The sequence below is a fragment of the Rhinopithecus roxellana genome, chromosome 4 (assembly GCF_007565055.1).
Source record: "Rhinopithecus roxellana isolate Shanxi Qingling chromosome 4, ASM756505v1, whole genome shotgun sequence".
Lineage (NCBI taxonomy): Eukaryota > Metazoa > Chordata > Mammalia > Primates > Cercopithecidae > Rhinopithecus > Rhinopithecus roxellana.
Window position 1 is genome coordinate 28,666,964 of NC_044552.1, and position 23,737 is coordinate 28,690,700.

The 23,737-nt window shown below is 46.2% G+C and overlaps 1 protein-coding gene and 1 pseudogene across 8 annotated transcripts in view; both read left to right on the forward strand.

Moving 5' to 3' along the window:
* ANKS1A (ankyrin repeat and sterile alpha motif domain containing 1A) overlaps positions 1 to 6,933 on the forward strand; it is a 201,027-nt gene extending 194,094 nt beyond the window's left edge. For 4 of the 7 annotated variants that reach the window (XM_010389622.2, XM_010389618.2, XM_030928261.1 and 1 more), the window contains 2 exons: positions 1,337 to 1,507; positions 2,520 to 6,933. In XM_010389622.2, coding sequence (XP_010387924.1) covers positions 1,337 to 1,507; positions 2,520 to 2,639 — 291 coding nt within the window. In that variant the 3' untranslated portion in view covers positions 2,640 to 6,933. The remainder of the gene's footprint in view (positions 1 to 1,336; positions 1,508 to 2,519) is intronic. The other 3 variants (XM_010389623.2, XM_010389619.2, XM_010389620.2) reach the window with 1 other exon arrangement.
* A 4,099-nt stretch (positions 6,934 to 11,032) lies between these two features.
* LOC104682848 lies at positions 11,033 to 12,007 on the forward strand (annotated as a pseudogene). Its single transcript, XR_750740.2, has one exon. The product of XR_750740.2 is annotated as an omega-amidase NIT2 pseudogene (transcript).
* Positions 12,008 to 23,737: the final 11,730 nt, after the last annotated feature.

Sequence of the window (23,737 nt, forward strand, 5' to 3'; positions counted from 1 at the left end):
TAGGTCAGGCAAGGCGATTGTCTCCCCCGGCTCCCTGCCCTAGCTCTCCAACCTCTGCCTGGGCCGCCTCCCAGAAATGCCCTCTACTTCCCTCTTAAGGGCAGCCATGCCCTCTTTGGCAGATTTTCTTGCCTCAAATTCCTGCTGAGGCTCGGCTCTGGGTGCCACTGGGCTGAGGAGAGTTCATCCTCACACAGCTGCCCACAGGGAGCAGACCAGAAATGACAGCCCACAGGCGGGGTTCCCTGTAACCTGCAACAAAGCCTGGGAGTGGCCTCAGGCTGCCTCCTCACCCCCGGAGGAAGTCAGAGGGGTCCAGGTCTCTGCTGTCCTCAGGGATAGCAGCTGTTTCCAGAATCTCTGTGGCTCCTGGAATACAGGCAGCTCTGGGCATCCTCACACTCCCAGGACCTCATCCACCCCAGCCCTCTGCTGGCTCTGGGCCAGTGAAGGTTACGAGGAGCCAGGCTTTGCCGCTTGCTAGCTGTGTGAGCTTGGAAACATCACGTCTGCCTGCTTCCTTATCTGTCTGGAGGGGATATAATGTGGCCTACCTCAGGGGCCACTGTGAGATGGATGAGGTGGTCCACACAGCACAGTCAGTGGCATTAACCTGTTGCTGACTTTTCCACACACACTCAGTTCTGCTGTAACGCCACATATATGCTCCTAACCACTGTGCTGTGTAAAATCACACAATAAAAACCACAGGGTTTAAGGGGAAATGGAGTTAGGGGCACAGCACTCACAAACTTTGTCGGTGACACATTAAAAACAAAAGCACTAGCACCACTTATATTAAATGGTTAAGAAATACCCAAGTACTACCTCAGGCATGGCACCCTGCCTTGGAAAAGACCTGCCGTGGGCTTGCAGCAGTGTGCACCTGCCATCCCCACAGCTCAGCTCCCGGCCACATCCTGTGTAGAGCGGGGAGAACAACAGGGACCTAGGGAGAGGGAAAGTAGGGAAAGGAGGGAAGAGTGAAGGGAGGTAGGAGCACTCCCGGGTAGACTTAGAAGGGGACACGTGGTCCCTGTGAGGAAGGTCACATCCAGTGTGAAGCTATGGCACCAGGTGTGGTGGGGCGGGGGGTGTCTCTATCTCCTGAGGGCTTGGCTCAGCTGGCAGCAGTTTTTGCATTTTCCTGGTGTTTCTGTCCCATGAAATCCTGCAGAAGGAAACTGTTATGCTCAAATTGTGTCTTTCCAAAACCAGTGTTCTCTTCTTACCCCAGATGCTGCCTGTGTGTTCAGGGTGGGGGTGAGGACAGGGCAGGAAGTGGGTGAAGCGGCTCCTGAACCAGGCGCTTAAGTGGTGATCTGCTTCCTCCCAGAACCTGACCTACGAGATCATCCTGACGCTGGGGCAGGCCTTCGAGGTGGCCTATCAGTTGGCCCTGCAGGCCCAGAAGTCCAGGGCAGTGGGCGCCTCTGCAGCTGAGATGATTGAAACAAAATCTTCCAAACCGGTGCCTAAGCCTCGGGTCGGCGTGAGGAAATCCGCAGTACGTGGGCCCCGCTGGACAAGATCCCCCCCCCCCGGCCCCGGGGATTCAAGGGCCCGGGGTGGCCAGTACGAGGAGGGTCTTCTGGCACTTCCAGGAAGCTGGCCCCCCCAGGGAAATGACCCTCTTGTCTCCCACCCCTGCCAGGTCTTGCCCTGGAAAGGCAACAGCTCCTCTGGCCTGGGTGGGCCTCTGGTGCTCCTGCTGCCCTCCCTCGCCGGGCTCCCCCAAGGGCAAGGCCATCAAGGGGCTGCAGAGAGCGGCCTGCAGGCAGCCCCCAGTAACTGCGCCATCCCTGTGTCTGTGTCTGCTTTGCTCTGCACCCCAGGTGCCGCTGCCCCCCGATAGTCGCTGTTGTTACTGTCACACCTGCACCACCCACCGTCCTTCCTACCTACCGCTGCCGTCTGTTAGTCCTGGAGTCAAGGTCTTTACGCCTCCTGCTGTCTTGTGTGTCAGTCTCCCCAAAGTGACCGTGAGCGCTCTTAGCCTCTGGTGGCCTCTCCCTCTTTGCCTTTGTGACATTCTTTCCCCTCTTCCTGAGATGCCCTCTGCCTGTCCTGTGTGTGCTTCAGCCCTCTCTGTTTTTCTGTTGTGTGTCCTCTCTCCAGAGGTCTGGGGTGACTGCTGTGGTCTTGCTTTGGGGTGAGCTCTCTGGCCCTACCAGAGAGACCTGAGGCTTGACATTTCCAAGCCCCATATCCCTTTCCTGCCCAGTGTGAGCAGGTTTGGGGCTTCGAGCAGGAGACCTGGGTAGGACAGGGGTCCTTTAACTGAGCAATCCCAAGAAATCCTGGAGAGAGGTTGTGCCTGGAGGTGGCCCTCGCCAAGATGCTCCGGGAGGGTGTCCCTCCTCCGCCCGCCCCCAGGGGTCTGCTCTTTGACTGAGGAGAATAAGGGCTACCGCTCCCAGCACAGGGGCCACAGCCCAGCCTGGGGGTGGGAGGGGCCTGCTGCCTCCAGCCCTGGCACAGAGCTCCCTCTGACTCTTGACTGCTTCCTTGTTTGGCAGCTGGAACCACCCGATATGGACCAAGATGCCCAATCCCATGCCAGTGTCTCCTGGGTTGTGGACCCCAAACCAGACTCTAAGCGGAGCCTCAGCACCAAGTATGAGACCACTATCTTCTAAAACAACCCACTCCCTGTCTCCACTAGTCTCACTGTGCCTTTGCCATCCGATCTTTCTGCTGTCCTCAACTCTCTCCTTCCAGCTGCTGATGCCAAGGCCCCAACTGCACTGGGACCTGCTCCTCCTGGGCGGGCGGCAGCGTAGACGCTGTACACTCGCAGCTCTCGTACCTACCACCACCGAACACTGTGAATTCTCCCCCTCAGGCTGAGGACAGCTTGAGGGGGTGAGTTGCCTCTGAGGTGGGCACCAAGAGGGCTCAGGGGTTCTGTTGCACCCCAGAAGCCTCCACGGGCAGGCACTGTGAACCCCGACGGGCAGGGCAGTCTCCAGCAGAATTCCGATGGCACTGATAGCTCCCTGGGGTTGGGCTGGGCTCTGTGTGGCTCCCTCCTCCTGTCTGCTGTACTGAGCCACAGCTGGGCACCATTGCCAAGAGCTAGCTGACTATTCTCACCTCTCCTGAAACAACCAACCACTGTGACCACCCAGTGCCAGAGTCCCCAGCACTCTGCTCACAGCCGGCCTGCAGCCCCACCCCACTGTCCTCCGCTACTCTGAGGAGCTGGCCTCACTCTCATGGCTACGCCCTTGTGAGACCTTGAGCTCAGTGATGTGGCTGGACCAGGGATAGACTGCTTTCTGTGAGGGCCCAAGATACGCGCCAGGCCCTTGGGTCCGTGCTGACTGTCCCGCTTGGGGCTCTGGGTATCTCAACACTCACAGGCTGGCTCACACAGCAGGTGTCTCAGTCCTGATGGGCCTTCCCCTCCAAGGAGGGGGGTGGCACGTGTGTGGACACCCCCTCTATCTTCACCACGGAGTCTCAAGGCCTGGCAGCCTTGGGCCTGGCTCTGGAGTCTAGCTCACTGAGGAGGAAGCCTTCTGTAGAACCAACAAGGAGGCGGCCTGTGCCCTGCACACACGGCACACCTTCTTCCCTCACAGAACAGAGCTGCTGGAGGACAGGGACCTGGACCAAGTGGCCTCCATTGTCCTCTGGGAGCTTTCTGACATTCTCCACGGTGGGGGATCACAGATAGCGCTGTCCAGCGCGCCCCTGAACACCTCCCTCAGCCTCCTGACTCCTCTGAGAGGAGAGGCCGTCCCCTCACAGCAGCTCAGCAGCTGGGATGGTGGAGCTGAGTCTTTGAAGAGGCCCCCCGTTCTCCAGTGTGGGCAAACCAGTTTGCATGGCAGGAGACAGGAAGGCAGCCGTGCGCACATAGCAGAGTCCACTAGGAAAGCCAGTCGGCCAGGGCAGTCAAAACCCAAGTCGACAAACCGGGTGGGTCCTGCGCACCCACCCATCCTTGTGCCTTCCTGAGCAGAGTCGCTGAGCCAGAGGCGGCGGGGGCTGCGGGCTGTGGGTGCTCAGAGCAGGCGCGGAGGGTGCCTAGGGGAGGCTGTGAGGTATCTTCTGTCCTGCTGTGTTTCCTTTCCGTTTCCTCCACCGTCCGCAGGCCCCATTGGTTAACCCTTTCCTCCCCCCATTGTTTGCTTCTGCCAAGCTGAGCCACTGAGGAACCACACTGTGCTGCGGAAAATAGACGTGGGGGCATAGGCTCCCACTGCCATCACCGCCGCCGCCTCACCTGCAGCTTTGAAGACCCAGGCCTCACCTCCGCCTGCAGGACCTCCTCTTGGCCACTTGGCCTGGGCCTGCCACCACCACGTCTTGCAGAATGAGCCCTGCCTTGGCTGTGGAGAAGCACTCCAGGCCGCTAGCAGATGGGACTGGCATTCCAGAGGGTCAAGAAGTGACCTGTTCAGAACACATTGTTTTTAACAGAAACAAAATCCTTTTACAAAGTGAACTTTTAACACTTGGCTCAAACCTCTAGGTCATACTGCCAATCTTTAGACAAATGGCCATGGGGCAGAGGACAGGGGAGCTGAGGTTGGTTCAGAGGCCAGCCTGCACAGCCTCTGTCCTCAGGATGGGACCTGGGTGCAGCTCAGCGGGTCTGAAGAGAAGGTGGTGGCCTGTGGGTGAGGGGAACGGAGCAGGCTCAGGCAGAATTGAGTATGGTGTGTCTGCTTTTCAAACCTGACCATATCAGCTGCTGCTCTTTATGAACTGCCCAATTTCCTGTCCCCTTCAGGGGCTGGACACAGGCTTCTTGTAAGAACACAGCCCTAGAGGCACCTGAGCAACTTAAAGGTTTCCGGTCCATTTCTGGGGTTCCCGATGGGAAGTTTCAGTGGCCAAATGAAGATAAGTGTGCAGTTTCTAGTGCTGGGAAGTCTTAGCCAGCACCAGAGCACCAGGCCTCTCCCTGGCCTCTTACCTGTCAGTGACCGGAGCACTGCCCTGGGCTGGCCGGCGCTGTACTGCCTGCATTGTGTCAGAGAACAGGAAAAACAGCTTTGGGGCGTTAATGTTTGGAGTAGGTCAGCTAAGGTTGCTACTTGCCAATTTGTGATTTGTCTAATCAGCCTGTGTGATTGGGGCTCATTTTAATTCTCTGAATTATTGGTTTGACGGTTACACTCTCGGCAGCTGGGCTCATCCCCGGACCCTGGTGTGGAAAAGGCTAAATAAGGTGACAGTGCATCAGTGCTCCCCCGCGTGGCCTTTGGGGCAGGCTGGCGTCCTAGTGCGCCTCTGCTGCTTAAGCTTTCCCGCTGCTCACTTTGCTTTTAAAAGTAACTTGGGTTGCAGTCTTCCCTCTGGACTAGAGTAGAAATGCAGGGGAAACTGCTGTGGATTTGAGAGGCAAAGTTGGCTCAGCTGTGTGCCCAGTTCCTCCTGTGGGCACTTTAGCAGGTGCTGAGCTTTCCTGGCATAGGTCAATCTGGTCTCAGGATGAATAGTCCAGGCTTCAGCAACACTCCTCTTTCCCCGCAAAGGCTGTGAATTTAAATTCTTTGTGGGTGTGTATGTGCAGGGAGTACTGTTAGGCACATTCTTAACCCATGTGGTTGGCCAGAAATCAGAAGTGGGGCTGTGTCTCTGGCTGGCTAGAGGCCAGGCCTTGTGGGTTTCTATCTGCTAAGTGCCCAGCAGGTTGGGGCCTGGGACCCAGCTCCCTCTGCGGCAGAGGCGCCCGCCCCCTGCCCCCCCCCCCCCCCCCCACTTCTTGGTACTAAACAAAGACCTTGACACCTTGCAGTTTCACTTCATTTCCTGCTCCTTTCAGGGCCTGTGAGGATTCCCATGAGCTAAAGCTGTACAGTACTCGGCCCCGACTTTCTTCCCAGAGTTGACCAGGAACCCTAAAGCATCCAGAGTAGACTGCGCTGCTGCTGCGCACATGCTGGTGCCCGTCTTCCTCCTGAGGGGCCAGGCCATGTCTAAGTGGGCCTCTGTTGGGGGGCGGCAGGTCCGAAAGAACCTGCAGACACTACAGACACTACGATGCACTCCTCACGCTGTCTTTTGTGCTTAGCTCCTCCATAGGTGTTTCTTCTGCTTGAAGCTGCTATATCGTCTTTCTTTATTCAGGGTATTTTCATATTGGAAGCCTTGGCTAGTCTGCTGTGGCCCTGGGTTCTGTTTAGAGATTGGTTTATTTCTGAATATTCAAGAAAGGAAAATGACTGGGCCTTTCTTTTCTTCTCCTCTGGGGCAGGTTGTCTCCCTTTCCTAGAAAGGTTATTGTAACTTTAAGGACAGGCTTCAAGTGGGAAGGTCCCTACTTTTGCACTTCTCCAAGTGCAGGTCACACCAGGGGCAGACCCTGTCGCTGCGTTTCTGAACTGTGAAGGAGCCTATTCAGGTGGGAGACTTCAGATGGGCTCAGTACCTGTTCCAGCCACAGGCTTCTTGTCCGCCTCTTCTTCCCTGTCCACCAGCTGCTCAGCGCATAAGACCTTCCCGACAGGCTCTGCGTGTGCAGTGCTCCGTGTCCCTCCAGCTTCAGACACTAATGGGAGTGCCCGAGACACTCGGGTTGGAGCAGGACAGCAGGCAGAGACATTAGAAAGCCAGTCTGAACGGGGGCTGTCTGTGAGATGCCCAGGCCAGCTCACAAGTATTGTTGCTCACGGTGTGGCAATGGACTGAACTGTAATAAAAAATGTTATTTAATCTTTGTCTCTGTATTTTGATACTTGAATGACTTCCCCTTTTGTTTTACTGTACATAAAATTGTTAATCTGATTTTGTCTGAATTATAAACATTTTGAGGTACCAAACATAACCAATCTGTGCAACAACATAGACTGACCTCACTACCCAAGAGACTGTAAATATTCCTGGGCTTCCAGCTTTGGTTTTGTTATTTTCATAACTGTACAACTTAGAACAGACTGAATTAATAAATGAGAAGCGACATGAATGCAGCCTTAATTCTGAGTCTTTGAATTGGAAAGCGTCTTGATGGTTTTCTGGCAGAGGCGTGGGCACAGGCGAGATGCAGGCTCAGGGTCGGTGAGTCGCATCCTACGCTGTTTGGCTTTCTGTCTCGCACTCTCTAACTGTTACAGCTGCCCTGTGAGGTGCAAGGGCCCCACGATTCACCTCCCCTCCTTAGGAGCATCGTGCTGTGAACACCAAGCCAGGGCCACATCCTGATTACTGCTGCAGCTGCATCTCTTCTGCATCCTGGTCTGGGCTTGTCCACCCACAGACATGAGTCAAACATCTGCCTCCCGGGCAGCCTGGGGGATCTAGAGCTGTGAAAGAAATTGGTCTCCTTTCAGGAACTTGCTTGGATTGCAGTGGTTAAGTTTTAGACATAAACAACTAGCTACCAGCCCGAAGCCGTGCTGTGGTCGGGATGGAGAGGGCAAAGTGTTCCCAGTGGGCTGGTGGCAGGGAGAGGAAGGGGCGGGGTGCTGAGCTGTATTTTTTTTTTTTTTTTTTTTTTTTTTTTTTTTTTTTTTTTTTTTTTGAGACGGAGTCTCGCTCTGTTGCCCGGGCTGGAGTGCAGTGGCCGGATCTCAGCTCACTGCAAGCTCCACCTCCCGGGTTTACGCCATTCTCCTGCCTCAGCCTCCCGAGTAGCTGGGACTACAGGCGCCCGCCATCTCGCCCGGCTAGTTTTTTTTTTTGTATTTTTTAGTAGAGACGGGGTTTCACCGTGTAGACCAGGATGGTCTCGATCTCCTGACCTCGTGATCCGCCCGTCTCGGCCTCCCAAAGTGCTGGGATTACAGGCTTGAGCCACCGCGCCCGGCCGCTGAGCTGTATTTAAAGGGGAGAATTTGGGAAGGTACAAGCGGTCATAGCAGCCCCTCCATTGATGGAGCACCTATGTTCCAGCTCTGCTAGCTTTCCAGGCAACCATCTCATTAGCCACCCCCCTTTCTGGACAGGTGTTGTCACCTCTATTCATAAAGCAGGGCCCAGGGCCAGCGGGAGGGACTTTGAGCCCCATCTGGTCCAGTGGCTCCAGCTGCCAGAGCCCCTATTCCTAGGCCTGCTTCAACCCCAGCTGCCCAGCACTGAACGCTTTTATTCCTGAGTTTCTGTGAACTCTTCCATTTCTTAAAAGGGCCTTAAAAAAGAAAATCACTTCTCTAGTTCAATACCCAGTTTTATTTGTAAGGAAAACAAGGTCCAGACTAGGAAAATGATTTTCTTCTAGCCAGCCTGCCAGCGGATGGCAGAGAGAGAGAGCCAAATCCCACGTTGTTACTCCCAGTTAGGGCTTTGTAGACCACACTGCATTGAATTGGGAAAGTCCACTGAGGCCTGGTCGGGGAAGGCCTCACATTCCAGAGGGGTTCTTCACCCCCACATCCCTCGGCTCCCTGGCTATGGCGCTCTTTCCTAAGCAGAAGAAACCTGACAGCCAGAAGAGAAAGGTTGGGTCATAACTAGTGTCATCAGTGCACCAGGACATATCGCTGCTATCATCATCCCTTCTGGGGCCACCTTACACATTCGCCTGCCTCTGTGTGAGGCAGAATCCCCGGCCTCTTCCACTCACTCCTTTCTCCTCCTTCAAGGGCTCATTTCTGTCTACTCCTCCACGTTGTCATGAGCCTCCCCTTCACAGCAGCTGGGCTGTTACTACTGAAAATTGTGATAGATCAACCCTCAGCAATGACCAGGCCATAGAGGAGGAAGAACTTTCAAGCTGGAGCACTTTCCAAGGCAGCTCAAAACACCCTCTAGTCAGCCATGGCCATCCCTGGCTTCCTGAACCCAGAGGGTATCCAAGGCCCACAGATAGGGACAGGCTGACCATCTAGTGTGTCCTGCAGTTCAGCCTGGGGCTCACACTGCACCCACTGTCATCAGCTAACAACGAGGAAAGCTCAAGTCTGACCCATCCCTTCCTCCGTGCGGCCTCCAGGACTTTGAGACCACTTTTTTCAGGACTCGGCTGTTAGGAACACTATTATAAACAACCATTTACCAAACAGAATTTTCCTAACACCGTAAAATATTTATTACTCAGTAAATGGAGCTGGGGCAATTGGGTAGCCAAGAGGGAGGGAGTGCAGGGAGATTCCTGTTCCAACTTACGCCAAAATAAATTCCAGATGGCTCACATATTTAAATGTAAAAAAAAAAAAAAAAAAAAAAAAAAAAAAAAACCTCAAAGCTAGAAGAAAATGGGATTTTTTTTTTTTTTTTTTTTAAATATATAAGCTTGGTTTGAGAAAGGCCATTCCAAACATGTTATAAAACCCTGAATCATTTTTTAAAAAGGATTAATATATTTGAGTCTCTAAAAACCAAACATTTCTGCATAGTAAAATGCACCCTTAAGAAAAAGAAACAATTGAAAGCAACGTGTGCACCACATGTAACACGGACACCTTGACAACAGCTACCAAAAATAAACTAACGCCTGTGTCTCCGAAGATCAGTAGATGCTCTTTTCCCTGTTCTTGCCACTAAGTACAATTAAAACCGCCAGTGGAAACACCCGTGGGCACAGACAAAAACCTGTTCTTTCCAACCAGAGGACCAGGAAAAGGGCAGCTTAGCAAGACAGAAAATTCAGACAATAAATAACTGCTCTGCTCCAGCCGAACACCACAGCAAAAATGGGACCCCACCCAGATCAGCAGAGGCCAAGACCTCGGCCCTCACACAGCTATAATGAGGTGCCCAACAATCTCACGTGTGGTGTCAGAGGGGCCTGGTGAGGAGGCAGAACTCTCACCAGCACCCAGGGATTGTGAGGCTGCTCCCGCCTGGGGAGTCAGTGGAAACTACAGGGGCAGCCGGGAGCCCCATGGCACCCCAGCAGTAACAAGCAGCCTCCCACCTCAGGTATCAGTGGAGGCCAGGTGGGGAAACTGGGCTTTGACCCCCAATCTGGCCGTAATATGCTATTTCCTCTTCCCTTGCTAGAGTGGTGTCAAAGTCAGCTAAAAGAGAAGGTTTAAACAAGAGTAAGAAATAGAAATGTCCAAGTTTCAATAGAAAATCACTTGTCATACCAAGATCCAGAAAAACCTCAATCTGAATTTAAAAGGCAATAATCAATGGATACCAACACTTAGCCGGATGTGGTGGCACACACCTGTAGTCCCAGCTACTCGGAAGCCTGAGGCAGGAGAAGGGCTTCAGCCTGGGAGGCGGAGGTTGCAGGGACCTGAGACTGCACCACTGCACTCCAGCCTGGGCAACAGAGCGAGACTTCGTCTTAAAAAAAAAAAAAAAAAAAAAGATATTAACACCAAAATGGCACAGATATTAGAATTGTCTGAAAAATATTTTTAAAGCAGCCATGATAAGAATGTTTCAACAAATAATTATAAACACACTTGTAGAAAATGAAAAGGTCGAAAGTCTGAGCAAAGAAATAAAAGATACAAAGAACCTATTGGAAATTTTAGAACTAAAAAAATACAAAAACTACAAAGCTCAGTGGATGGGCTTAAGAGTGGAGTGGATGGGAAAGGAAAGGGGCACCATAAACTGGGAAACAAAACAACAGGCATCACCCAATCTGAGCAACAGAGAGAAAACAGACTGAAAAAAATAAAGAGCGTCTCAGGGGCCTGTGTGACCACAACAAAAGATCTAACATTTGTGTCAACGAACAAGAAGGAAAAAGAGAGAGGCTAAGAAAATACTCGAGGCCGGGTATGGTGGCTCATGTCTGTAATCCTAACTCTTTGGAAAGCTGAAGTGGGAGAACAGATTGAGTCCAGGAGCTCAAGACCAGCCTGGGCAACATAGTGAGACCCTGTCTCTACAAAAAACTTTAAAATTAGCTGGGCGTGGTGGTGTGTGCCTGTAGTGCCAACTCCTCTGGAGGCTGAGGTGGCAGAATTGCTTGAGCCAAGGAGGTTGACCTGTGATCACCCCACCGCACTCCAGCCTGGGCAACAGAGTGAGACCCCCATCTCAAAAAAAAAAAAAAAAAAAAAAAAACACTCAAAAAAATAATGCCTGAGAACTTCCAAAATTTGGCAACAAACATAAATATAAACCTTCAGATTCAAGAAGCCAAGCAAATCCCAAACCAGATAAACTCTGTGAAAGTGGTTAGAATTAAAAGCCATTTCCGGAGGTGGTGCTTGTCCAGAGAGCCATGGCCACTTTCCACTTGGCCCTCATGCAGCTTCAAATTTCTTCCATCAAATCAGATAACGTCACTCAAGCTTGTAGCTTTATCCGGGAGGCAGCAACGCAAGGAGCCAAAAGTTTCTTTGCCGGAATGCTTTAATTCTCCATATGGAACGAAATATTTTCCTGAATATGCAGAGAAAATTCCTGGTGAATCCACACAGAAGCTTTCTAAGGTAGCAAAGGAATGCAGCATATATCTCATTGGAGGCTCTATCCCTGAAGAGGATGCTGGGAAATTATATAACACCTGTGCTGTGTTTGGGCCTGATGGAACTTGACTAGCGAAGTACAGAAAGCTCCATCTGTTTGACATTGATGTTCCTGGAAAAATTACATTTCAAGAATCTAAAACGTTGAGTCCGGGTGATAGTTTCTCCACATTTGATACTCCTTACTGCAGAGTGGGTCTGGGCATCTGCTACAACATGCGGTTTGCAGAGCTTGCACAAATCTATGCACAGAGAGGCTGCCAGCTGTTGGTATATCCAGGAGCTTTTAATCTGACCACTGGACCAGCCCACTGGGAGTTGCTTCAGCAAAGTCAGGCTGTTGATAATCAGGTGTATGTGGCCACAGCCTCTCCTGCCCGGGAAGACAAAACCTCCTATGTTGCCTGCGGACACAGCACCGTGGTGAACCCTTGGCGGGAGGTCCTAGCCAAAGCTGGCACAGAAGCAGCAATCGTGTATTCAGACATAGACCTGAAGAAGCTGGCTGAAATACGCCAGCAAATCCCCATTTTTAGACAGAAGCAATCAGACCTCTATGCTATGGAGATGAAAAAGCCCTAAAGTTTACATTTCTAATGTGTCACAGAACAGGAAGATATGATTCTACAACATAATCAACTCCCTATTAAATTCTTTCATGAAAAAAAAAAAAAGTCACTTCTGGCCGAGCATGGTGACTCATGCCTGTAATCCCAGTACTTTGGGAGGCTGAGACAGGTGGATCACATGAAGCCAGGAGTTCGAGACCAGCCTGGCCAACATGATAAAACCCCAAAAAATGAGCCAGACATGGTGGTGCGTGCCTATAATCCCAGCTACTCAGGAGGCTGAGGCAGGATAATTGCTTGAACTCAGGAGGTAGAGGTTGCAGTGAGCCAAGATTTTGCCACTGCACTCCAGCCTGGGTGACAGAGGGAGACTCTGTCACAAAAGAAAGAGAAGAGAGGAAAAGAGAAGACAAGAGAAGAGAAAAGAAAAGAGAAAAGAAAAGAAAGCAACAACAAATAACAACAACAACAAAAAAAAACAGTCACTTGTGTGTTTACAAAAAAAGAAAAAAGAGCTGGAGAGAGAGTTCTCATGCATAAATGTCTGGTAACATAAACTATTCCAAAAGACCACAACCTTGTGAAAACCAGAACCTAGCACAAAGACCATCACAACCTTATACCAAAAAAAACACTTCTGCAAGGACATCTGCTCAGCAACTGACTGTCCAACCCCAAACTGGCACCACCGTTGTTATTGATCCTTGTAGCCAAGGATAATTATCTCAAAACAATTATGTAATCCTCATTTTTCCTTTGAAAACCTTTGTCTTCCTTCAAATCCCTGAATATACACATGGTTTACTATCACACATGTATTCCCATTGCAATACCTTATTACCAAATAAATATCATTTTCTTTTAGAGGGCCTCACTCCGTTTGTTATTGAGGTTGACATAAATGGTGTCAGAAGTGGGATGAGGCAAGCTCACCTCAGAAGAATCAGAGGCCCCTGAAACTGAGTGTATACTGACTGAGCCCTCTGTGCTCTCCGTCTTCATGAGTTGCCTTTTCCAGCCGGGTGAATCTCCTGTAGGATTCTCAGACTCCCTCCCTTTGGTGAATTGTTTTTCACTTTATAGAGGATTTGTTTCAGTTACAAGTCTGCCTTTAATAAAGGACATTACGTCCTCCTGGGATGATAAAAGACTTTTTGTCTTTTCTGGAAAGTCCTTTCTGGGATGAGGACAAGTGCCCTTCTGGTTTGAGTGCTCTGGTTTCTACAGAATTTATATCCTATCTGTGAGGCAAGTCTTTTCTGGAGAATTTACTTTTGGTTCTTCCTGCCTAATTGAAGAGTGCGTTTAATCTGCACAGCTGGGTTAAAAGTATTGTGAACACTAATTTTGGTCTCATTTTGGTTCGGTTATGCGTGTCTGTAAGTGACTTGGCCCTTTTCCTTTGCTGATTTCTGGAAATCCTCCAAGAGCAAAAATAAACATTCCAAATGGCAGACACTAGTGGATGACTAATTAAAAGCCATGAGGGCAGTTGCCATGATCTAAAATACCAGTCCAGACTCCTGACATTCTCTGGTGGATTTATAGGATTATCTTTGCTCTTGAGAGATTAATAAGAAATGGAATGGGACTCACAAATGCTAAGGCACGCCAGGTTTTCTGAGACTCCAGCCAGCTATATAATATGGCCTATGTTTATGCATGTTTTTTAAATGATGGGCAAATTACATGAAGGAAAATTCAGTCATTAGTCAAACTCTCTAAAAAAGAAAAAAAGCACACAAACCCTCCAACTACAATGTTAACATATGGATCCTTCTAAGATCTCTGCTTTGAATCTGCTAACTTTTCTGCTGGTGTTGAGATAACACTCTCTCCTAATGGCATTCCAGCCAAGATTTTTTTTGGGGGGGGGGGGGGGGATCCTAAAGGTCTTTCAAATTAATGGCTTTACAAATTACAACAGCTTCATGGCAGCCAACAACCTAGATACCTTTTGTAAATGTAAATTTAGGTTTGTCTAACAACCACTTAAGGTGATAGAACAGTTAATTGAAGGATTAATAGTCTAAAAGAAAAAGAACTAGGTAAATGTTTATAAAAGTTAGGTTCTTGGGGCCAGGTTTGGTGACTCACACCTGTAATTCCAGCACTTTGGGAGGCCGAGGCAGACAGATCACTTTAGGTCAGGAGTTCGAGACCAACCTGGCCAACATGGTGAAACCCCATCTCTACTAAAAATACAGAAATTAACCAGTCATGGTGGCAGGCACCTGTAATCCCAGCTACTTGAGAAGCTGAGGCGGGAGAACCGCTTGAACCCAGGAGGCAGAGGTTACAGTGAGCCGAGATCATGCCACTGCACTCCAGACTGGGTGACAGAGCCAGACTCCGTCTCAAAAAAAAAAAAAAAGTTGGGCTTCTAGACCAAACAGGTGAAAATCATGAGCTCAGAGCAATAATATTTCTCTGTCCAGCATAAAAATTGCTTAGTCTGACACAAGGCACCAGAAAAAGCCAAAAAAGAAAACACGCACACATACACACACACAGCCAAAATGCTTGCCCATCCACACTATTCAAGTAAACCAGACCAGCAAACAAAAGATACATTTTCTACTAATTCAAGGCCACTTGGAGACTTTGTTTTTCTTATACAATTCAGTTGGTCTTAGTTAAAATGTAAACATTAAAGACCCCAAACTCATTGAAACAGAAAAAAGGAAAAGGATGAAAGAGATTTTAAAAAATTAAACTGTTCATGAAAATTTTGGTCCACAGCTTTCACTGGATTAGTTGTTGGAGCAAAATTTAGCCATGTGAACAGGTCCCATTTTGTCAGAAGTAGAAGTTGGATCCAACCATCTTTTATAAACTGGTGAGTTTGTGTTACTCTCTCATGACCAAAATTTTAAAATGAAAGCTGTAAGATTTGTGTGCATATGTGAGCATCTGGTATGTTTATGCATATGTACATGTATTATGTAATATGTTGTGTCTACATGGTAAAATCTGACATAATCAGCCAGAAATCCCTTAGGGAATTCCATTCAGATTGGCTTAGATAAATGAGCACTCATAGAAAATATATAGTAATTAACCCAAATGCCTTTTAGAAGTAAATCTTTAATAAATAAGCTGGTTTTTAAATTATTGGTAACATAAAAATAGAAATGTCTTCAAAATTGTCGGTATGCATTTTTAGCTGCATGCTGGTATCTGTTAGATATTAAACTATAAATTCATTTTAAAAACAGAATAACCTTTGTGTAACCCTTTGGTAAATAAGGCTAATTTAATATTGTTGGTTTCATAAAATCAGCTGTATCTCCTGTGTTATCAACAAAATACCCATATATTTAACTTTAAATTTCTTAGGTGAACACTTGATATTCAGAGGCTATAAAAATGGTTAACAGAGAAATAACTTGAAATGATGACAAGCTTTGTCTAATATCTCAGTTTTCATAAGTAATCTAGGTAAACTGTTAAAAATAAATATATCATGTAAGTATAAAGAGGATAAACATTTATAAATGAACTTTTCATGTAATTTGAAATTTTTAAAGTGCATTTATTTTTATTTTTTATTTAATGTGGCATCTTACTATGTAGCCAGGCTGTTCACAAACTCCTGGGCTCAAGCAATCCTCTTGCCTCAGCTGCCCAAATAGCTGGGATTACAGGTGTGTGCTACCACACCTGGCTAATTGGAAATTTAAAATTATGCTCAATTAAATGATAGATGTTCGGCCGGGTGCGGTGGCTCAAACCTGTAATCCCAGCACTTTGGGAGGCCAAGACGGGCGAATCACGAGGTCAGATCGAGACCATCCTGGCTCACACGGTGAAACTCCGTCTCTACTAAAAATACAAAAAAAAAAAAACTAGCCGGGCGAGGTGGCGGGCGCCTGTAGTCCCAGCTACTCGGGAGGCTGAGGCAAGAGAATGGCGTGAACCCGGGAGGCGGAGCTTGCAGTGAGCTGAGATCCGGCCACTGCACCCCAGCCTGGGCGACAGAGCAAGACTCCGTCTCAAAAAAAAAAAAAAAAAAAAAAAAAAAAAAAAAAAAAAAAAAAGATAGATGTTCATTAAATGTCTGGGTCATTTTCAAATAAGATAAAAAACTGAAACAAATGACTGAACATAAATATCTGTGTTCCTGCTTCTTAAATTTTATAGAAAGATTAAATATATTTTAGTCCATTAGTACACATTAAAAATTATGTTATGGGGAAACATGTTTCTAAAAATTATAAAATGATTCTCTTTGAGAAAAAAAGAATAGTTTTGTCTAATTTGGAGATTATTTAAAGGTAATCTCAAAAAGTAAATTTAGAAAGAAACTAGAAACAAGATAGAAAGGAACCGGTAAGTAGGGGTGAGAGAGATGAAGAAAGTTATAGGTATGAAAAGTAATTTTGATAAGGAAAGTTAAAAATAATAATTTGGTATGAGAATGAATCTTGGGCCAGGTGCAGTGGCTCTCGTCTGTAATCCCAGCACTTTGGGAGGCCAAGGTGAGTGGATCACTTCAGCTTAGAAGTTTGAACCAGCCTGGGTGACATGGTGGAACCCCATCTGTATAAAAAATTACAAAAATTACCTGGGTACGGTGGTGCACACCTGTAGTCCCAGCCACTCAGGGAACTAAGGTGGGAGGATCACTTGAGCCCAGGAGGCAGAGGTTGCAGTGAGCCAAAATTGTGCCATCGTACTCCAGCTTAGGTGATAGAGTGAGACCCTGTCTCAAAAAAATAATAATAAAAACAAATAAAATCTAAAGATTTTATGTTTTACCAAGATAAATTCCTATGCTGTCTTTAGTAGGTTTTAGCTTTTATTACTTAGGAAAACAGAGCTTTGAAAGGATTGTTTTTACATCCATGTAATTTTCTCTATTTCTTCAAAGTTTTGATTATCACTGTGGTTAAATGCATGACTATTATTCCACTGTGCCTGTTTTGATCAAGTGCTTTCTATCTTTTGGCATCTTTGATGGGCTTCCCCAATATCAAAATTCTAAGTTAAGTCTTTTTAAGCTAGATTTAACTTTGGGATTTTCCCATTGGGCCACAGAGAAGGTAAAATAATGTCTCTCTCATCCTGTGGAGCTACTAAAATCAGGATTATTTGGAAAATGGTTTGGGAAACCTTGTCAAATAGTGAGGCAAGATCTTCTTTCAGTTACATGAATGGGTAAGTTATTGATAAGAATGTTCCAAAATTGTATAAAACTCTTAGAAATCTAATATATCAGTCATAAATCTGGTTATTATGTCATAAGCCAGAACGTAGTCAAATTTCCTTGTCAATTGCTGATTATAATGAATTTCCATTCAATTTTTAATCATGATCATTCTAAGTCTCTGTCATCGATAGTTTTGATTTTTTCTAAAGATACCTGCAATCAGATTCACAGAAAAGACTGTAACAAAACTCTTAAGTCTAAGTTACTAATAACTGTAAGATCAAGACTGAATAAAATTTTTTCAGAACTCTAATGAAGAGACTTGAATTCACGAAACTGCTAATCAAGATCAAGCAGAAAAAAATTACATAAGATTAAGTAACACTGATGAAGGTAATGTTTTTGTTACCTTTTATTTTTTATTTTTTCCCCCAAGAATCCCGCTCTGTCACCCAGGCTGGAGTGCAGTGGTATGATCTGAGCTCACTGCAACCTCCACTTCCCGAGTTCAAGTGATTCTCCTGCCTCAGCCTCCTGAGTAGCTGGGATTACAGGCATGTGCCACCACGCCTGGCTAGTTTTTGTATTTTTAGTGGAGACAGGGTTTTATCATGTTGGTCAGGCTGGTCTCAAACTCCTGACCTTGGGTGATCCACCTGCCTCAGCCTCCCAAAGTGCTGGGATTACAGGTGTGAGCTACTGCACTCGGCCTTTTTTTTTTTTTTTTTTTTAACTTTTATGCAAAATATCATTGGTTCTTTCCTTAAATGTTTTATTTTCAAGTTTAAGGAAATTTTTTCTCTTAAGCTATCTATAGTTCATAAGAGTTTGGTAAAATACACTTTTGTGAAGAAACATGGAAGCATTTTCTTTTCTTCCCTACTTGATCCTTCCAAAATTTAGAAACTACTTGGGAGTATTCTTATTTTTTTATGGCAACATGGTTATGTGCGTAAGTTCAATAAAAATCTGCTCTTTTTTAATAGAATGAAATTGAAAATATTGGTTATATTACCAAGGTTTTGACTAGAACATTGTATTTCAGAACACAGAATGCCCTTCAAGGGTTCCCAGCCTGACAGTTTCGTTTTTGAGACGGAGTTTCACTCTTATTGTCCAGGCTGGAGTGCAATGGTGCAGTCTCGGCTCACTACAACCTCTGCCTCCCGGGTTCAAGCGATTCTCCTGCCTCAGCCTCCTGAGTAGCTGGGATTACAGGCATGTGCCACCACGCCCGGCTAATTTTTGTATTTTTAGTAGAGACAGGGTTTCACCATGTTGGTCAGGCTGGTCTTGAACTCCTGACCTCAGGTGATCCAGCCACCTCGACTCCCAAAGTGCTGGGATTACAGGCATGAGCCACTGTGCCCAGCCTCCAGCCTGATAGTTAATGAGTAAAAATTGTCACTTTCTAGCAGGCCCAAGCACCTTAAGACTATAGGTAAAATGTAAAATCTGCCTTGACTTGGCTTCTTAGCCTCAAAAGGTTTCCAAATCTGAAATTCCTATGTGATCAATGTAGAAAGAAAAAGTTAAGTTTCTAAAGAAATGCTATAGCCGGTACTATGGCTCATGCTTGTAATCTCAGCACTTTGGGAGGCTGAAGCAGGTGAATTGCTTGTGCCTAGGAGTTCAAGACCAGTCTGGGCAACATGGCAAAACTTCATCTCTACAAAAATACAAAACATTAGCTGGGTATGGTGGCGCACGCCTGTAGTCCCAGCTATTCAGGAGGCAGAGGTGGGAGGATCATCTGAGCCCAGGAGGCCGAGGCTGCAGTGAGCTATGATCGCACCACTGCACTCCAGCCTGGGTGACAAAGATCCTGTCTCAAAAAAGAAAAGGCCGGGTGCGGTGGCTCACGCCTGTAATCCCAGCACTTTGGGAGGCCGAGGAGGGCGGACCACAAGGTCAGGAGGTCAAGACCATCCTGGCTAACACGGTGAAACCCCGTCTCTACTAAAAAATACAAAAAATTAGCCGGGCATGGTGGCAGGTGCATGTAGTCCCAGCTACTCAGGAGGCTGAGGCAGAAGAATTACTTCTTCCGGAGGTGGAGGTTGCAGTGAGCCAAGATCGCACCACTGCACTCCAGCCTGGGCAACAGAGCAAGGCTCTGTCTCAAAAAGAAAAAGAATGCTATAACATACCTGTTATTAGATTCTAGCTCTATGCATTGTTTTCAAGTTCTTATTGTCTACCTATAAGCTAGACTAGATCCTAAACCTAAATTCTTCTAGATTCTTCCAATCTAACTTTCTTTCATGGAATTAAAAAAATATTAATTATTAAAAATTCTTCCAGCTACTCTACCACTCTATTCTTAAAGCCCTATGAGCTAAAACTAGATTAATTTTGAGGAACAAATATCATGCCAGATTTACAGGCCACAAAAAAAAGTTCAGCAAACCACCTGATGCCATAACCAAAGACAAAGACATTCAAACTACAAACTGAGATGAGAAGTTGATGTTCTCACACTATAGACAGCTTTTCTATAAGATTCAGCATCATGAGACTCTTACCCACTTACTGCCTGCCATTTTCACTTTACAGGATAATGGTCATTTGATTTACACAATTGATTTTTTTAAGCTGGGGTTCATGGCTCAAAACCATTATGCAAACTGAGATTGTCATTACTATGAATTTTGCTTTGTATTTTCCCTTTTTAAACTGTGTATCTGTTGTGTTACTTGTCAAATTTTTGCAGAAGTACAACTCCTAACATAATATGCTTCTAACCAGAAATGCTGGTCCAGCACTTTGAGATGATAGCAAGACTACAGAACAGACAAATTGAACTTAATAATGGACTCCAGGTAGACTTAGACTTAACCTGAGAGCCACTCCCTCAAATCTCCCTTGTTGCTCAAATGTGGTTAAAAAGGTTTTGACACTGACTCCTACTTGCCAAAACTCCTTCTAATGTAGGACCAGACCAGCAACTTGGGACAGGTTCATCTTGGCACTGAGGGATATCAAAATCTAACTACAGAATGATTGATCACTGATGCTTTTAGAGAAAGAATTTGATCAAAAGGGGGAAATGTGAAAGCTATCAGAATTAAAATGGAGTTACTTATGTTTTTCAAAAAAAAAAAAATCTCTGGTGGCCAGGCGCGGTGGCTCACACCTGTAATCCCAGCACTTTGGGAGGTCGAGGCGGGCGGATCACGAGGTCAGGAAATCAAGACCATCCTGGCTAACACCGTGAAACCCTGTCTCTACTAAAAATACAAAAAATTAGCTGGGCGTGGTGGCGGGCGCCTGTAGTCCCAGCTACTTGGGAGGCTGAGGCAGGAGAATGGCGTGAACCCAGGAGGCGGAGTTTGCAGGGAGCCAAGATCGTGCCACTGCACTCCAGCCTGGGCGACAGAGGGAGACTCTGTCTCAAAAAAAAAAAAAAAAAAAAAAAAAAACACCTCTGAAAAATAGAGCCAAGGTAGGCCATGAAGAGAAGGGTCATACATAAATGCCTGATTAAAAAAAAAAAAAAAAAACTATTACAAAAGACTGCAAAAACCACATTACACAAAAGCCATCACAACCTTACACAAAAAAATACTTCTGCGAGGGCATCTGCTCAACAACTGACTGTCTAACCTTGAATTGGCACACCCTTGTTATTGACCCTTGCAGCCAAGGATAATTTTTTTTTTATTATTTTATTCTTTTTCCTTTTGAGACAGGGTCTCTCCCTGTCTCCAGTCTGGAGTGCAATGGTGTGATAATAGCTCACTGCAACCTCAAACTCCTGGGCTCAAGCAATCCTCCCACCTCAGCCTCCCAAGTAGCTAGGAGTATAGGTACATGTCACCATGCTCTGCTAATTTATTTTTATTTTTGTAGAGATGGGGTCTCACCACATTGTCCAGGGTGGTCTAGAACTCCTGGGCTCAAGTGATCCTTTTGCCTCAGCCTCCCAAACTGCAGGGATTACAAGCATGAGCCACCACACCTGGCTAGGATAATTATCTTAAAAGGATTTTGTAATCCTCATATTTCCTTTAGAAACCTTTTTCTTCCTTTAATATGCACAGTTTACTATCGCATGCATATTCTCATTGTAATGCCCTATTCCCAAATGAATATAATTTTCTTTTAGAGCACCTCTCTGTTTATTATTTAGGTTGATAACCCAAAGAAATTCACACCAAGATACCTCATAATTAAATTTCTGAAAATGAAAGAAAAAAAAAATTCATGGAAGCAGCTAGAGAAAAATGACACCATACCTATATGGGAAAAGCAATTTGAATGACAGTGGATTTCTCCTCAGAAACTGTGGAGGCCAGAAGAAATTAACACAATATTTTTCAGGTGCTGAAAGAAAAAAGCCTATACCCTGCAAAAATATTCCTTAGGAAGGAAGGGGAATCAAGACATTCGCAGATGAAGGAAAACTAAGGAACTTTGTCAGCAGCAGATCTAACCTAAAACATTGGTGAAAAAGATTTTGTTTTTTTTTTGTTTTCGAGAGAGAGACACAGTTTCACTCTGTTGCGCAGGCTGGAGTGCAGTGGTGTGATCTCGGGTCACTGCAACCTCTACCTCCCGGGTTCAAGTGATTCTCCTGCCTCAGCCTCCTGAGTAGCTGGAACTACTGGCATGCGCCACCATGCCCAGCTAATTTTTGTATTAATAGAGACAGGGTTTCACCATGTTGGCCAGGCTGGTCTCGAACTCCTGACCTCAAGTGATCCACCCACCTCAGCCTCCCAAACTGCTGGGATTACAGGTGTGAGCCACCGTGCCCAGCGGTGAAAAAGAAGGAATGGAAATAAATAATAAAAGAAGGAACCCTGGAACATCAGGAAGGATGAATGAACATTCAAGCAAAAATATGGGTAAATACACTATACTCTCCTCTTGAGTTTTCTAAATTATGCTTGATGGTTGAAGCAAAAATCCTAACACTGTCTAATGTTCTAAATGTATGTAAAGGAAATATTTAAGACAATTATATCTTAAGTGGAGAGGGTAACGTGATATAAAGGGACATACAGGGAGGTATGGCTTCTATGCTTTACTCAACTGGTAAATGGTGACACCAGTAGACTTTGACAAGTTTTATATGTGTAAATAAATACCCAAGACAGCCACTAAAAAGTTATGCAAAAAGATATACTCAAACACAGTCTAGGTAAATCAAAATTGGTTTTTAAAAATTGGTCAAGTAACTCACAGGGAGGCAGGCAAAAGAATAAAAAACAGAATAACTAGAAAATATACAAAATGGCAAACTTAAGCCCCAATGTATCATAATTATATTAAAAGTACCTGGTATAAAACACCAATTAAAAGATATTGAGGCCAGGTGCGGAGGCTCATGCCTGTAATCTTAGCACTTTGGGAGGCTGAGGTGGGCAGATCGCTTGGGGGTCAGGAGTCCAAGGCCAGCCTGGCCAACATGTTGAAACCCTGTCTCTACTAAATATACAAAAATTAGCTGGGCATGGTGGTGCATGCCTGTAATCCCAACTATTGGGGAGGCTGAGGCATGAGAATCGCTTGAACCTGGGAGGCAGAAGTTCCAGGGAGCTGAGGTTGCACCACTGCACTCCAGTCTGAGCAACAGAGTGAGACAGTGTCTCAAAAATAAATAAAGAGATTGACAGAGTAGATTAAAGAGCATGAACCAACTATATGATGTAAGAAATTCACCTCAAATAACAATATAGGCAGGTTGAAAGTAAAAAGGTAGAAAAAGATATATTATGCAAACACTAATCAAAGGAAAGCAAGAGGAACTTCATTATTTTTTGGGAGACAAGGTCTCATTCTGTCACCCAGGCTAGATTGCAGTGGCACAATCACAGCTCACTGCAGCCTCAAACTCCTAGGCTCAAGCAATCCTCCAGGCTTGGCCTCCCCAAGTGTTGGGATTACAGGTGTGAACCACAATGCCCAGCCAGGAGTGACTATATTAACAGCTCATAAAGTACACTTCAGAGCACAGAAAACTGTAAGAGACAAAGAGCATTACATAATGATAAAACGGTCAATTAATCAAGAAGACATAGCAATCATAAATGTGTATGCACCAAATGAAAGAGCTGCAAAACATGTGAAGGAAAAACTGAACTAAGAAGGGAAATGTAGACAAATCTACAAATGTCATGAACTGTGTCCCTCCCAAATTCATATGCTGAAGCCCAAACCTCCAATACGACTATATTTGGAGATGAGGCTTTTAGGAAGTAATTAAGTGTGGGGGATCAGTCAGAATTGTGGGAAAAACTATACGGAAAGGAAAGGATGCAAACCTTCGGAAAGGTCAGAAGGTTCTGCAGAACCCTGGTGGGGAGAATAGCTAAAGGCAGCTGTGCTATATTAGCATTTTCATAAGCCAATTGCAACAATAAGGTATCAGTGGCCTGGGCATGAGTAATTTGTCTCTTAATTGTCTGGGTTAACCGATTGATAAATTCAACAAATGGCTCCTGAGGCCCTAGTCGACCATTTACAAAAGATCCCTGTTGAACTCTGCCTTCAGGAATTCAGTCCCAAGCCCTGCAGGCGCATAAGGACACTTGTGCATAGGCTTGGGGGACAAAATTGTTATTGTACATTGACATAGGGACCCCTCCCCTGGAGCATAGCAGCCTCGTTATGTTTTGCCAGCCAATTGATTCTGGTTGGCGTGTTGTTCACACAACTCATCATATTCTGCCCTCCAG